We start from the raw sequence: 14,395 nt of genomic DNA on the forward strand, positions 1-14,395 counted from the left end.
GGAGGGTAAGGCTACATTTTCCCTTTTCCCTCTGGGGCCAGCTTGACCACCACTCAATGGACAATTTAATTTTGTTTTGTTTTATTTGGTTATTTTTTGGGTTTGGTTTTTTGTTTTGTTTCTCCGAGGCTTCGGGGTAGGAGGAAGTATAAAGAAATGTAAACAGGAAAGCCAGCCGGGCCTGGAGTTCCAAGCGCCCATATTTCATCGGCTTCCTCTCGGTAACTGCAACAGGGACACTTAACTCTTCCCTGGCTGTGAGACGTATTCTCTGGGGTTTGGGGGGGCAGGGTATGGGGGCAGGATCCACGTGGAAGCTCCTCTCTTGGGCTGGTTCCTTTATCCTTGGGGTTTGGATGCTGAGGTGGAAGCCAAGGATTCAGAGCAAGGGAGAAGTGAACCGTTCAGCACAGTCCCCCAGACTCAGTCCCTTTCGGGACAGAGCAGAGAAGGCGCTTGCCTGCATGGGTTTCCCAGCTTGGGGACCAATCCGGCCAACCAAGGAGAATGGGGCTTAGCAAGAACCTTTCCCCTCTTTTAGCGGAGAGCCCACTGGTCACTGTTTCCATTTTTTGGAGTTTCTCAGAGTAATCGGATTTCGAGGCTGGGATCTGCCCACAGCGGGATTTATCGATTGCTGCGGCGCTGTTACACATCCATATTAATTAACCCAGACACCGCCTGGAAACCGAGCTGCTTGGGGTGGGGGAGGGGAGAAATGGGGGCCCTAAAGAGAATGGACATTTCTCGGTAAGCCGTGCCCCGGGTTTCAGATTGGAGAATCGCTCCCCTCAAGAAACACGTGTCTTCCCCAAGCTCCATGTCCCTCGACTTCTCAGCAAGAAGGGTAAGCCTGACTTACTCTCCACAGTCGGACTCCACACACAAGTCTCCTCCGGGGTGGAATTAGACACCTCCCAGGCCCAACACTTCCTTGTCAGAGTTAGTTTGCCCCAGCACTCGGATGGATGTATCCTCTGGTGGTTGTTCCCAGCACGACCTTTCTAGAGGGGTTAACACCCCCTCCCCACCTTCCTTTCAACTTCCCCAAGGTAGAAGCTTTTTATGGTTTTCTGGCTTGTTTTTAGTGTTTGTTGGTGATGGTAGTGATGTCTTTCCCCTTCCTCCTACACCTCCCTCCAAAAAGTGATTAAAATCTGTTAAAGGATTTAATTAAGAGAGTTAAATGAAAAGGAAAGAGGCGCAAATGAGTTTGGGGAAAAAACCCACACCAAAAGCTATTCTCAACGATTAAATCGCCATTTTAACAATATAATGGAGTTTGCATCCTGAAAGGGGAAATCAACGCTCATATCTCATCAATAATTCATAGAGTCCGGGATCACGCAGAGGTCAGCAGACAGGGCCGGAGCGCCGGCCTACTTGGGGCTCCGAGCCGCTGCCGCATACATTACGTGCCGCTGGCCGCACCGCCGCCACCTCCATCGCTCCCGGCCGGGCTGGGGGCAGGCCCACAGGTTTAGATCGATTTTTCCCCTCCTTTTGGCGAATTGATTGAGACCCAGATTTCGGGCTCCAAGAGGAAGTGGGGGATTTAGGAGACTGGAGAGGATTGGACTTCGGGCAGTTCTGGACCTGTCGGACCCCGAATATCAGCACCTTTATAACTTTTAATCCCTTTTTCTCCCCCTTCTTTCTCCTTTCTCTATGATTTAGGCGTCCTCTGTCCTGTCTTTTCTCTCCCTAAATCTCGTCTTTGCATCTTCTAGCTTTTCCTCCTTAGCTGCACAGCCACCCTCTGGTCTTTCTCTCCGAGTGGATTCGGGCTGAGCCCCCATAGCTGCGGCCTCGCTGCAGCCTCTGAGCGCGGCGGCTGACTTTGGCTGCAGCGATCCGTGACCTCGGAGCCCAGTGGGGTAGGGACGAATGTGTCTAGAGAGGAAAGGTACTTCCCAGGCCCGAACACCGCTTGCCTAGCCAAGAGATGACCCAGGAGGGCCAGGTGGAGAGGAGGGGATTCAGCCTGAAAAGAAGCGTTTAGGGGAGCCGAAGGGGGAAAGTCCCTGCATGTGGGAACATCTCCTCTTTGGGGCTTGGAGACACGATGGAGCATAATCCCTGTATATCGGAGCTTCTGCTTGTTCCAGTCTCTTTTTCCCTCTGTGTGTCTCTCTAACTCTCTCTTTTCTGTTTTCCGACCCCCAAGGGCCCCAAGGAAAGGAGGAACAAAATCCTTCTCTATGAGAAGTGGGGGCTTGGGAAGCGATATTTGGGAGCAAAGGAAACCGAAACGGCGCAGGTCGCCGCGCGGCCGCTGCGCTGGCCGAGAGGCAGAGGCTGAGGCTGTAACGTCCCCGAGCTGCCAGTAGAGTCCGCCTTAGACCAAGTTCACAGCCAGGCTGGAGCCTGCAAGGCGCCAGCGAGCGGCCGCGCAAGGTGGCCCCGGGCCCGCTGGGCCTCGCAAAGCCTGGACGCTGAGCTCTCTCTCCAGCCTTTTGGGGGCCTATGGCCCCCTCCTCTCCCAAGGAACACTTGCTCCAAGCTCTCTCCACTTTTCACCCCAGAAACACCCTTCTCCAGTTCAGCCCATTCTATGGCTTCCCATATGTCCCCACTCCTGTCAACGGCAACTGCGGCCCCATTCTGGGGGACAAGGATGGAGAGGGGTGGGTCGTCAAAAGCTCTTCCAGGCATCTAAACATGAGAGAACGGTGAAAATGCGGGAAGTGGTGAAAAAAGCCGGAAGTGGAGTCAGCATCTTTTCCCGAGGAGGAGTTATTGAATAATCGAAAGACTGACTCCTCTTCTCCAGGCCTAAGGCCCTTAGTGGGGGCGGGGGAGGAAGGGCAGGGAAGACGTTTTGCGTTTGGGTTTCTGCAGCCGGCGCAGAAACCATGAGGCCAGTGTTATTGCCCGAGGGGTCGCGAAGTTGGAGGGTCAAAAGTTTACAGCGTGCGTGAGCCGGCCGCAGCGGCGTCTAGCGGCTGGGGCGGGGTGGAAGAGGGGAGGAGGCAGTGTGTGTGTGTGAAGAGAGAAGAAAGCGAGCAAGGGATGCTCGAGGTAAGGAAGACTTGTGGGCTCGGGGAGTGCGGGAGCGGAACTGGAGAGGGGAGAGGCAGATCTAGGGAAGGAGAAACTGAGGGAGGAAGAAACCCTTCTCCCCAGACTGGCTCTGGTGGGGTGGGGAGCTGCACAAAAGAAAGCGCTCTGGGCGTGGCCAATCCTCTGCGCAATTTTCTCTCCCAAAGACAACCTTTGAGTCACCATATAAAATTTAATTAAAACCTACCCAGCCGCACACATTTTAAAAATCCAATTACCCACACGTCCTTGCAGGATGTTTGGTGGGGCCAAAGAAGTCTTCCAAGGTGAAGACCTGACTCCAACCCACATCAGCCCCACTAGGCTTCCCCTAAAGGGGCCAAACAGCTGGATCCCCCAGCTCCTCCTCCCTCCAGGCAGGCCTGTTTTTTCAGGGATTACCCCCAGACGGGGTCCAGGCAGTTGGAGTCCAGTAACCATGGGCCAGGACTGGACGGAGTTTAAAAACTCCCATTCCTCTTTCCCGATTGCTTGGGTTTAGGCACTTGGATATTGAAAGAAGGTTAGCTTGTTAATTCTCTCACTCTCTCCCAAACCTACACTTGTATGTTTTTCCAGAATCCCTCTCTTCCTATTTCAAGGAGGGAGGGGAAATGAAAAGGAAAAATACTGGATGGACTCACAGAGATCTTTTTAACTGGCAACCTTAAATGAACCTTGAATCCGTGCATTAAGCTTAGCTCATAAGTAAAATGCTTAGAGAGACTAATTATAACACCAGGGCATATGCTTATTTGGGGTCTTTAAGTGACTGTTTGTTGCCTTATGAGATGTCATCATATTCTCTTCTAAGCATTTAATATAGGAGGTACTCTCTGGGTGTTTGTCCCGCCAGAAAAAAAGATGACCTGGGAGTTTTTATAAAGATGCATTTTGAAATATGGCCAGAAGAGACCACAGTTTAATGTCAAATTTCAAATCAATTTGACCCCAATTTTTTTTTAAATTAAACCAGTTGGGTGTGGGTCCTCATTTCTACTTGGCCTTCAGGCAAGTTTTTCTGGGGAGTCAGGCCATAAGGAATTCCTAGAGTCCGGAGGAGGTAGAGGTCAAAACCTGAACTGGAGAATCTATCTCTTTCTGTTCCTCCTCAGTCTCTTTTCCCTCCATTCCAGGACAGTATGTTAGCAAGTTGATAGCTATGTCCATTCCAGGACAGTATGTTAGCAAGTTGATTTTGTGGAATAGACTGGAGCAGCCCAAGGTCCTGGGCTGGAGGGGCCTCAGAATGAGAAAGAGGAGTCCTCTGCCATCCCAGGCCAAGCTGGGTACCTTGGGATGCTCTCTTCCAGCCTCCCCGCACTAGAGAGATACCCCCTTGCAGATACTCCCCGTAGACTTGAACTGGGTGGAGGGGAGTCACCTGATCTACCTCTGCTGGTTCCTTGGAGGCTGGAGAAAGGGGGAAATGTGTTGCTGGCCCATCACCTATTTCTGATCCTGGAGGGACAAACCAAAGAAAATCTCTTGAGTATTTTTAACACCTCTCTGATTTCCTCCTCAACCTCCTTGTGGTGATGCTGGGGGTAGGCAAAGGAGTTACTGTACAGATGAAAAGTAGTTTTAAATAAAAATGCAGATGGGGAGGATACTGTTTGATTTTTAAAGGACAATTAAAGCCTCTGAAAGCCAATGCCCCAGCTTTGACCAGTGCAGTCCAGCCCTTCTCTCAGGATTCTATCTTCCCCAAACATGCTGGCCTGTGAACCAAATCTCAGCACCAGGAGGTAGAGGGGTCATTCCTGGGGCCCTGCAGCCTCTAAAGTTTTGGCAGAAATGGGGGTCTCTCTGGCATTGAGGGGTAGAACAAAGCAGATGGAGTGTGCAGTTGGGTGGGAATACAGGCCTTGTCAGTGCAGCCATTTATAGGGGAGGAAGGAGGGAAGGGGGCTCTGGCTGAGGCCTGCTCTCTGGGACCCAGATCCCCACATTTCCACTTCTCCAGGTGCCAGCCTCCATCACAGGCCGCAAAGGGAAACCCCGCGGAGTTCTACCCTTTCCCTCTTGGCCCCCGAACGAGAGCTGACAAAAAATATAGGAATGATGGAATATCAAAGAAGAGGCGGGGCCGGGCTGAGTTCTATCCGAATGGGACTTTTTGGGGTTGGGGGTGAGGGGAAGGGGAGAGAAGTTTCTGGCAAAAAGAGCTGGAGAGGATGAGCTGAATCAAATTCCTTGCTCTGTCATTTTTCTCCCAAGTAATGACCTGCGCAAAATTCAATATGACCGAGCGAACTGCGCGAGCGTATTAAAGTAACTGCCTGCTCGTGGGGGAGGCCCGAGAGGGGTGAACCGCAGGTCACGGCGTCTAAAAATTATTAAAATGTTCGAGAGCCTGGTGACGCGCCTAGCTGTTAACAAAGACTGCCAAAGTATGAGATTAATACGAAAACTTGCGCTTCAAAAACAAAAACACACCAAAAAAAAAAAAAAAAAAAGTCTTGTTCCGGCCGCCAAGGGGGCCCGGAGCTCCTCTGCCCGCCGCCGCGGTTCGGTTTTCCGAACACACAATAGTGGACGAGAGCGAGCTCGTCGGGGGCCGCGCGGGCCCGCGGGCGGGTTGGCGGCCTGGAGGGCGCGGGGAGCGGCCCGGTGAGTACTCCCGCTCTCGCCCCTCCGGACCTGGCGCTCCTCCGCGCCGCTGGCGGTGCGGGCCGCCGGGGCTCGCCCTCCTGGCCTCAGGGTCTCCCTCCCTCGCTCAGTCCCTCCCTCCCCGCCGACAAAAAGTAGTCGATGTGGCGCGGGCTGGGCACGCCCGGGACGGCGGAGGGGCTGAGCAGCGAGAGGTCACTCCAGCAACCTGTGGCTGCAGGGAAAAGGCGGCCGGCGGGCCAGCGAGCCACCGGGAGCGCCGGGGAGGTGGCTCTGAACGCGGGTGGAGCCTTGGTTCTTATTATTATGCGTATCAATGTTAGTGCTCTTCGGGGGTGGAGGGAGAGGCAGCCTCCTGCTCTGAACCCCGTCTTGGAAGTCGCAGATAAACCAAGTCCTCCACCCATCGCGGTGGGACTGGCTGGGGTGGGGGGTGCGGCGCCTCGGTGGGATGGGCAGGTGGCGGTTCTCAGCGCCCAGCGCTCTGTCCCCAGAATCAGCCACACACAGCCCCGCGGGCTCTGCTTCCCATCCCTCTCTTTTGGGGTGCTTGGGACACCTGGACCGCATCTCTTGAGAAAGTGTAGAGCAGCAGAGAGGCCCCGGTGGCCAGCGCATTGGCCCTCCCCAAATTCCGAAAAGGGTTCGAGTTGGACGGGTTTCAGGGAGGCGAGTTGAGAAGGACAGGAGGTATGGGGCGGGGGAGGGGCCTGGCCAGCTGGAAAGGGTCGTGGAGCCCCTCACTAAAGTGGCCCTTGACAAGACTTGGAAAAGCCCCTGCTTGACGCTGGGGGGCTGTTGGGGGTCCTATCCACACATTTTGTCTGTGGATCCAGGGTCAGGTGCTGGTCTCCCTGGGTGCCTAAATGGGGTTCTGAGATTACTTATTGGACCCTCTCCTGGCAAAGATAACTACAATATTAGTGTGTGTGTGTGTGTGTGTGTGTGTGATTTTTCAAATATAGGTGAGTCCAGCCTGGCTGGGAGAGTGTTGGTGTTAGAAATCGGGCCCGGAAGCCAACCTTGGTAATCTAGATTTGGGATAGAAAATCAGAGGGTCTCTGGGCTTAGTTGCTGGTAGGTGGAAACTCTCCTCCTATCCACCTGCAAGGGTCCCAGGACTAGGGATGGGCAGAGACCTTTAGAGTATGGTGGTTGGAGCGTTGCTTTTTGTTTTGTTGATGTACTTGTTAAAGAAATTGATATTATTCTGATTTGTTCACTAGGGATGCAAGTATTCTTCAGACCTAGAGAGATGAATGGGGAGTCTGGGTGCAGAAGAGGCTTCTGTGAACCCTTCTCCTCACCCTGTGAAGGCCCTCAGCTTTCACAGTCTAGGACGCAGTTCCCTTCAGCTCCATCCTCAGTCTCCCAGCTTAGTAAATTCAGTGGTTACTGGCAGCCTCAGGAAGTCCCTTCAGAAATTCCAGATCCCCCAGGTTTCCCAGATCCCCATTTTGGTCCCACTGCCAGCAACCCTAGCAGGTGGCTGAATGAACAAGTTTAAACTGAGAGAGCCTGCCCGGAGCTAGGGAGGTGGGGGAAACGGGGTTCCTCCTCACACTTTACCTATTATCCCCCTTTTCTGGCCCCAGGAGGTATGGGAGGTTGGGAGGGGCCGAAATATCATCTGGCTGCATCTTTTATGGTTCCTCATTGCCCTTCATTCGGAAATGAAACGCCTTTGATCTTTTTCTCAGGTTGTAAACGGAATTGCCCATCATTAAATATCCGGGGCCCCATCTGCTTGGTCTCCCAGCATTTTTCTTTACAGCTGTTTCTCTCTCTTTTTACCATTGAATTTTTCTAAAAGGACTTTTATGACCCCCCCTTCACACCCAGCTGCCTCTCCCTCTTCCTTTTGCTGAGAGGCGCCTTGGAAAATATCTAGATATTCGTTTGATCGAAAACTAAAGGCTGCAAGGAGCACGGAGTTGCCGATTGGGGTTTTGTTTCTTTTTTTTTTAAAAAAAAAAAGTCCTGGGGCAAGGGGAGGGGCGCGAGGGCACCCAGAAGGGCCTGATTCTGACTACGCCGCAGCCTCAGGATGACCCTTCCTCCTTTTGTGCTTAGCTAATGTTTACATCTCATAATTCATGCGCCGCCGAGTTGCGCAGCGGCCCCAAGGTTCGCGTCCCTTTGCGGGACCGGCAGCTTCTATTTCTCTCTAATAGAAGAGGAAGAGAGTTGAAAACCTTGTAATCCCAGGAATGGAACCGCAGTGACTTTTCCTGCTCCCAGACCTCAGAACTTGAACAAAATGAAATAAAATCGAAGCACTCAAACTACACCCCAAAAGAAGGACGCGTGGAAAGTAGGAGAACTGGAAAATATCTGGGCCAAGAAGATCTATCTGTCTTCTGTATATACCCTGTAGATCCGAATTTGTGTAAGGAATTTTGTGGTCACAAATTCGTGTCTAGGGGAATATGTAGTTGACATAAACACTCCGCTCATTTTTTTCTTCCTGAAGAAAAAAAATTTTTTTTTCCTAAATGAGGACCATCCGGTGACTGACCGCACGAAGACTCCTTCCTTCTTCTTTCTCTTTCTTTTTCTCCCTCAACTGCTTAGAGATGGAGGAATCATCTACCTGAAATCTCCCCCTGCCTGCCCTTGGAAGCCTTGGTCCTTTTTCACTTCACTTAAAAGGTTAATATTGTTGCTGATGTTTTTATTTTATCCTCTCCCTCCAGCCCACCTATTCCCTATTTTGGGCTTAGGGAGGCTTCACTGAAAATCCGGTAAAAATGACTTGTCTTCAGTGTGCGAAGGCAAAGGAAATTTGCTTTTCAAACGGATGCAGAGGTCGCCTTTCCGTTTGGGTTCAGAACAAGATGCCCTGGAAACACACGATTACCAAGGGGTGTTATTGTGTGGGGATCACCCGTCCCCTATCCTCAGCATCACAAGGATGTGAGATTTCTGCTCGCTGCGCGGGCGGCCGCATTCGCGGCAATTACAACGTCTCGACGCCCGGTTAGCGTTGCTCCGGTGCTTTTGGAATTAGCAAATTTCTATTCAACGTGCTCTCAAAAGTTGGAGGTTTTTTACTCTAGTGCTCATGTTTAGTGTGGGAAACCAAGTCGTTTCTCCCGGCTTGGGCCGCGTGGGGTACGGGGAGGAGTGGATAGGAGAGGGAAACAGACGGACTGACTGACACAGCCAAACTAATAGCGCAGCTAAATGCGATTTGGAAGGCGAGGTCTCCCCGAATTAGTGCATGAATTTCCTATCGATCCGCCCGCGGTTCCATTCATCTCTGACAAGTCCCTCCGTGCACCCGCCTGGTTGCTCCGATGCCTCCCCTCTCACTCCCTACCCCTCCCCGTGCGGCTGCAGAGAAAAGGCCCACGCTCAGTGCCTCTCCCCCGTGTGGGTTCCCCTCTCAGGCGGAGCCCCTAGTCCGTCCCTCACTTAACTCCCCCGCACAGACGCCGGGTAAAGGGGCTCCCCCTCGCCACGTCGTGAGGAGGGGCTGGGGCCCTAAGGAAGGCCTGGGGGGGAGGTGAGGCAGAACAGGAGGGGCCACACCCGAAGCCCCAGCTTCTGAGGGGATCCAGGGATTGCGCTCCGCCCAGCGCCCCAACAGGCCCTCGGGTGGCAACCTGCTCACTCGCTCTCCATTTTCCTCCCTCCCTCTCCCCAATCCGGGTTCGGAGAAGCGAGGAGGCGGTCGCCCCGCAGGAGCCCTATGTAAATCCTGGTGTTGGGTGGGGAGGGGGGGGGTAAGAGAAGAAGGGGAAATAAACCTCTTTGGCTGGAGTAGGGTCCGGGTGAGCAGATTTCCTTATCCGGGAATCGCAGGCGGGGCGGCCATTGGCTCCGAGGATCACGTGGGCCCCTAACTTTGTTCACTTGACAGTAAGTAGGAGGGCTTTCGGAAACAGGAAAACGAGTCAGGGGTCGGAATAAATTTTAGTATATTTTGTGGACAATTCCCAGAAATTAATGGCTATGAGTTCTTTTTTGATCAACTCAAACTATGTCGACCCCAAGTTCCCTCCGTGCGAGGAATATTCACAGAGCGATTACCTACCCAGCGACCACTCGCCGGGGTACTACGCCGGCGGCCAGAGGCGAGAGAGCAGCTTCCAGCCGGAGGCGGGCTTCGCGCGGCGCTCTGCGTGCACCGTGCAGCGCTACGCGGCCTGCCGGGACCCTGGGCCCCCGCCGCCTCCGCCGCCGCCCCCCCCGCCCCCGCCACCGCCCGGGCTGTCGCCTCGGGCTCCCGCTCCGCCGCCCTCTGGGGCCCTCCTCCCGGAGCCCGGCCAGCGCTGCGAGGCGGTCAGCAGCAGCCCCCCGCCGCCTCCCTGCGCTCAGAACCCCCTGCACCCCAGCCCGTCCCACTCCGCGTGCAAAGAGCCCGTCGTCTACCCCTGGATGCGCAAAGTTCACGTGAGCACGGGTGAGTGCGTGGGCACCCCCTTCCCCCTCCCACCCCCGGCGCTTTACACCAAAGGGACCTCGAGGCATTGGGGGGGGGAGCTAGGGGAAGCCAATTGTCCCCGCTATAAACTCGCCATTGCCGGAGATTTACGGTCGCCTGTTTTCGGAGCCACATAATTACATCCCCCATAAATTTTTATGGCCTGGTGGGCCCCGCGCCTTTGAAGTCGGTTCCCCATCCTCTTTGCCATTCTCACCAGCGACTTTTTCGCCAGGGAGATGCAGTCTCAGTGAAATTGGAAATTGGGGAGGGGTGTAAGGGGGGGAGGAGAAGGGGGAGGAGGTAATCTGTATTTAAGCTGAGAGTTGAGTCAACTCCCTGTATTTTTTTTTTCCTTTCTTTCCTATAGTCTGGCTCCTTGGCTTGAGAAATGGGCAAAAGTTTTTACTGGGGGCAGGCACTGCTTGGAATCTGAGCAGAGAGGGTGGGAACTAACAGAAGAAAGGTTTAATGAAGCCCCCTCCCTCTTTCACCCCTCATTCTCCCATCCCGGGCCCCAGGCCACGTGCGGGGAGAGAGGAGCGATTAAAACCTTGTGAAGATTCCTCACTCCCCCCGGACACCCAAACAACAACGTCGTGACCACACAATCCTCCAAAACTTAGAGGTCTCTTTCTCTTCCTGGGGTCCCGCTTTCTCTTTCATCCCCCCCCCCTCTGGAGGAAGAAGAGGTGGCGGGAGAGGGAGGGAGGGAGATACTGTGTTAGCTGGAAGAAAGGGCTCTCCCTCCTCCCTTTCGGGGCAATAAAACTTTCTCTTTCTCCCTCTCTTTGTGTGTATCCAGTAAATCCCAATTACGCCGGCGGGGAGCCCAAGCGCTCTCGGACCGCCTACACTCGCCAGCAGGTCTTGGAGCTGGAGAAAGAATTTCACTACAACCGCTACCTGACGCGGCGCCGGAGGGTGGAGATCGCCCACGCTCTCTGCCTCTCTGAACGCCAGATTAAGATTTGGTTCCAGAACCGGCGAATGAAGTGGAAAAAAGACCACAAGTTGCCCAACACCAAGATCCGCTCCGGTGGCACCGCAGGCGCAGCCGGAGGGCCCCCTGGCCGGCCCAACGGAGGCCCCCCCCGCGCTCTAGTGTCCCCCACGTGGGAGCCGCGAACCTCGGGGCGGGGGTGGGTAGCGAGTGCGGGGGGTGGGCGGTTGGGGGAGACGCGGGAGGGGACCCTGAGGCCTGGGTCCGAAAAAGCCTACCTGCCCTCCCCCCACTTTGTCTATTTACACGAATAAATGCAGAGGAGGGGGGAGGGGAAGCTTTATTTATAGAAATGACAATATGGAGCCAGGCGAGGCCCCCCAGAAGCAAGGTTCAAGTCTCTTGGCTTTCTTCCTTAAAAAAAAGAAGAAGGAAGAAAGAAAAAGACAGAAAGAGAAATAGGAGGAGGCTGCACTCCTCATTTTCAGCTTTGGTGAAGATGGATCCACGTTTCATCTTTAATCACGCCAGGCCCAGGCCCATCTGTCTTGTTTACTCTGCCGAGGAGAGGACGGGCCTCGGTGGCGACCATTACCTCGACACCCCGCTAACAAATGAGGCCCGGCTCGGCCGCCGCCGCCGCCTCTGCTGCTGCCGCTGCTGGAAGACAGTCTGGATATTTTTTCTTTGTCCCCCATTCCTGAAACCCAGCGAAAGCATCCTCTGACTGCCAGATAGCGCAGTGTTTTGGCCACGGTAACAAACACACGCACACAACCTCTCTCCCCCTCCGTGCCCGTTCACGAGGACGCTGGCGGCTCACCCCCTTCCACGGCGGGGCTGGGGTAGGGACCACAGGAAGGGGACAAGTGGAGGCGGGCGGGGGGATGCGTGCCTCGGCTACGCAGAAGCAGGGCAGGGAAATTGAGTCCAAGAGAAAGAGAGGACCCAGAGACCAGGAGGGCCTTCCTCTGGAAGGTCAAGCCGTGTCTGCAGGGGTGAGGGGCCAGTTGCGTTCTGGGAGCTGGGCACAACCCTCTGGCCAATCTGGAGTTGTACAGTGGAGGCCTGTTCTAGACTGAAGTGAATGTGAAACTAGGAAATAAAATGCCCTTCCCACTTGGGAGATGAGGTTACAGAGACCTCTCCCATAGTTTATCATTGTTGCATTGATTATTATTATTATTATTATTAATTATTTTATGTCACGTGCGTCCTCTCTCCTATGCTCTTTCTGACATTCCAAACCAGGACCCTTCTTAGTTCTGGGGCTGCCTGAGTCTAGAACCCTTTGTTGGCGTGAAAATGTGTGTCCTGTACAGAGTGACAATAGAAATAAATGTTTGGTTTCTTGTGACCAGCACGGCGTGTTTTTGTTGAAACCTTGATGTAAAGATGCAGATAAATGCCTCCCAGAGTATATTTTAGGCACCCCAGTCCATTCGACTGCACATTTATGTGGTTGAGGAATTTTTTCAAAGGATCCGATGGGAATTTGTATCTCAGAGGACTCCAAATTGTGGTGGCTGGTTTGTTTTCCTTTTGGGGTGGGTGTGTTTTGTTTGGGGCTTTTAATTTTTCCCCTCTAGTCCAAAAATGTATTGAAAGGACTGGGAGGGCTGACTCCAATCCCTAATGGGGGGAAAATGTTTCATTGTAGAACACAAGAGGCTTAAGTATGACAAAGGCTTTCAAATAGTGATTTATTTGTCATAAGCAAATAAAATGCGGTTAAAGCTGTCTCCTTCTAGACAGACGGCTCTTTGCTTATTAAAGTTCCGAGAGAGGATTCTGAGCGGCCGGCCTCTTTCCTCCATGCGTAAGAAGGTATCGTTTTCCTCTGAGGTGTTTAAGGCTTTAAGGAGTCTAATTTTTTGCACAGATGTTTCTGGGTGTTTTCAGGTTTTCAGAGTATTTTTATATTACAAAGGAGCTAGCCGGTGCCATAGCTCAAACTCTGACAAGCAAATAGATAATCAAGAAGACAAATGGCCTCTTTTGTGAAGCCCTGCTCCTGTATTAATTTTCATTTTCTTTCTCATAGAAAGTATCGAAAGTATGACTGGGGACCAAATAGCTTTCTGTCTCTGAGGTCCCAGTCACCCCTAGAATGGAGTGGGGGAAGGGAGGGGTGCAGGTGACCCTCAGAAGCGCTGTCAGGCTTGGGCCGCTTTGGGGCTGAGCCCAAGAGAAGTTCTAAGGTCTGGGGGCTCCGGCCTCGGGGCTGTGGTCCGGTGGCGGCTCCGGGTACAGCCATCTCGCCTCCCACAAGCTCAGGGCTCGGGAGAGCAGATGCATTTAAAAGTCATTTTTCGGTCCCATCTCCCTTCAGAAAATAAAAATAACCAATTCCACCAGCGCGTTTTACTGTTATTTCTTTTGCATTCTTCCGGTGTGCAGCTTTCAGGCGTCTGAGGCTGGGTAGGGCCCGGGAGAGACTGGGCCGAGGTCCACCGCGCAGGAAGGGACGTTTGAACGGCTCGTTTCAATCGCCCGGACCTGGAGGTTGAGAGTGGCGAGCTTTGTTTTCGGTGGAATCGCGGTGTGATGTTTAACTGCCAAGGGGTGCGGCGGCCCTTCCCTTCTAGAGGGGAAAATAGTTCTTAAAAAGCATATGCCCCCCCCCATGTCTCTATAGAACCAAATCAAAGCTGCTCTTAGGAAGGTATGAATAGAATAAAGAAGATTTCTATGGAGCTTAAAGTTCACAGCCATTCTGTGTAGACAAGAGCTAAGAAAAATGTGAGAATTATACAGAAAACCATTAATCACTTCTTTAAATACGTATCCTCTCTCCTTTGTTATTATTCAACAGCAAATCTCCGCAGACCGGCTGTTGGGGGAAAAAAGTGTTAGCCGCCACTCCCGGATCTGCAAGGGGGAAAAAATTTGGAACCATAAAGCTGAAAACTTTTTTCTCTCAGTTTGGAAGAAGCCGTTCGTCATGAATGGGATCCGCGGAGTTCAGGCGAGAGGAGGCGAGAGGCTCAAAGGTAACAAAGCCCCCGCCTGGGCTGGCTTTTTTTTTTTTTAATCGTTTTATGAGCTCTTTTTACTAGGGAAAGAAGAAACACTCTCTCGCCTCCTTTTTCTTTTTCAACTATCTTTGCGGGGTTTTTATGGTGGACGGTTGGTCAGATTTGATGCCTTTTATGATGACAGATGCTTGGGTCAGGGACTGACACCTGGAGAGTGTTTGAATTGATTGGGACTGAGGTGTTAGGCACCAGAAAAACCCCAGAAAAGGTTGTTTATGAGGCAGCTCAGAAGCGCTTTCTGGTTTTAGAAAATGCAGGAGGGCCTTGGGAGCCCCAGCATGTATGTGTGTGTGTGTGTGTGTGTGTGTGTGTGTGTGTGTGTGTGTGTGT

General features: G+C 52.9%; 2 protein-coding genes across 6 annotated transcripts in view; both read left to right on the forward strand.

The window, feature by feature from the left end:
- Positions 1-14,395, forward strand: part of HOXB3 (homeobox B3) — a 55,702-nt gene that overhangs the window by 16,621 nt on the left and 24,686 nt on the right. For 3 of the 5 annotated variants that reach the window (XM_029213070.1, XM_029213067.1, XM_029213065.1), the window contains exons 1-2: positions 12,572-12,854; positions 13,843-14,020. The gene's annotated coding sequence lies outside the window, so the exon portion shown is untranslated. Of the gene's footprint in view, positions 1-12,571; positions 12,855-13,842; positions 14,021-14,395 lie in introns of those variants that run through there. The other 2 variants (XM_029213066.1, XM_029213064.1) reach the window with 1 other exon arrangement.
- On the forward strand, positions 8,104-12,390 carry HOXB4 (homeobox B4). The gene is made up of 2 exons (XM_029213074.1): positions 8,104-10,063; positions 10,890-12,390. The coding sequence occupies exons 1-2, from the start codon at positions 9,607-9,609 to the stop codon at positions 11,339-11,341; spliced, it is 909 nt and encodes a 302-aa protein (XP_029068907.1). The 5' UTR covers positions 8,104-9,606; the 3' UTR covers positions 11,342-12,390.

Source organism: Monodon monoceros, unplaced genomic scaffold, assembly GCF_005190385.1.
Source record: "Monodon monoceros isolate NGI ecotype Baffin Bay Population unplaced genomic scaffold, NGI_Narwhal_1 Super_Scaffold_9, whole genome shotgun sequence".
Lineage (NCBI taxonomy): Eukaryota > Metazoa > Chordata > Mammalia > Artiodactyla > Monodontidae > Monodon > Monodon monoceros.

Excerpts from the sequence above, each read along its gene's own strand:
- HOXB4 (XM_029213074.1), top strand. The coding sequence starts at position 9,607 with ATGGCTATGAGTTCTTTTTTGATCAACTCAAACTATGTCGACCCCAAG. Across the intron at positions 10,064-10,889 it reads CAAAGTTCACGTGAGCACGG|TAAATCCCAATTACGCCGGC; the intron begins GTGAGTGCGTGG and ends GTGTGTATCCAG.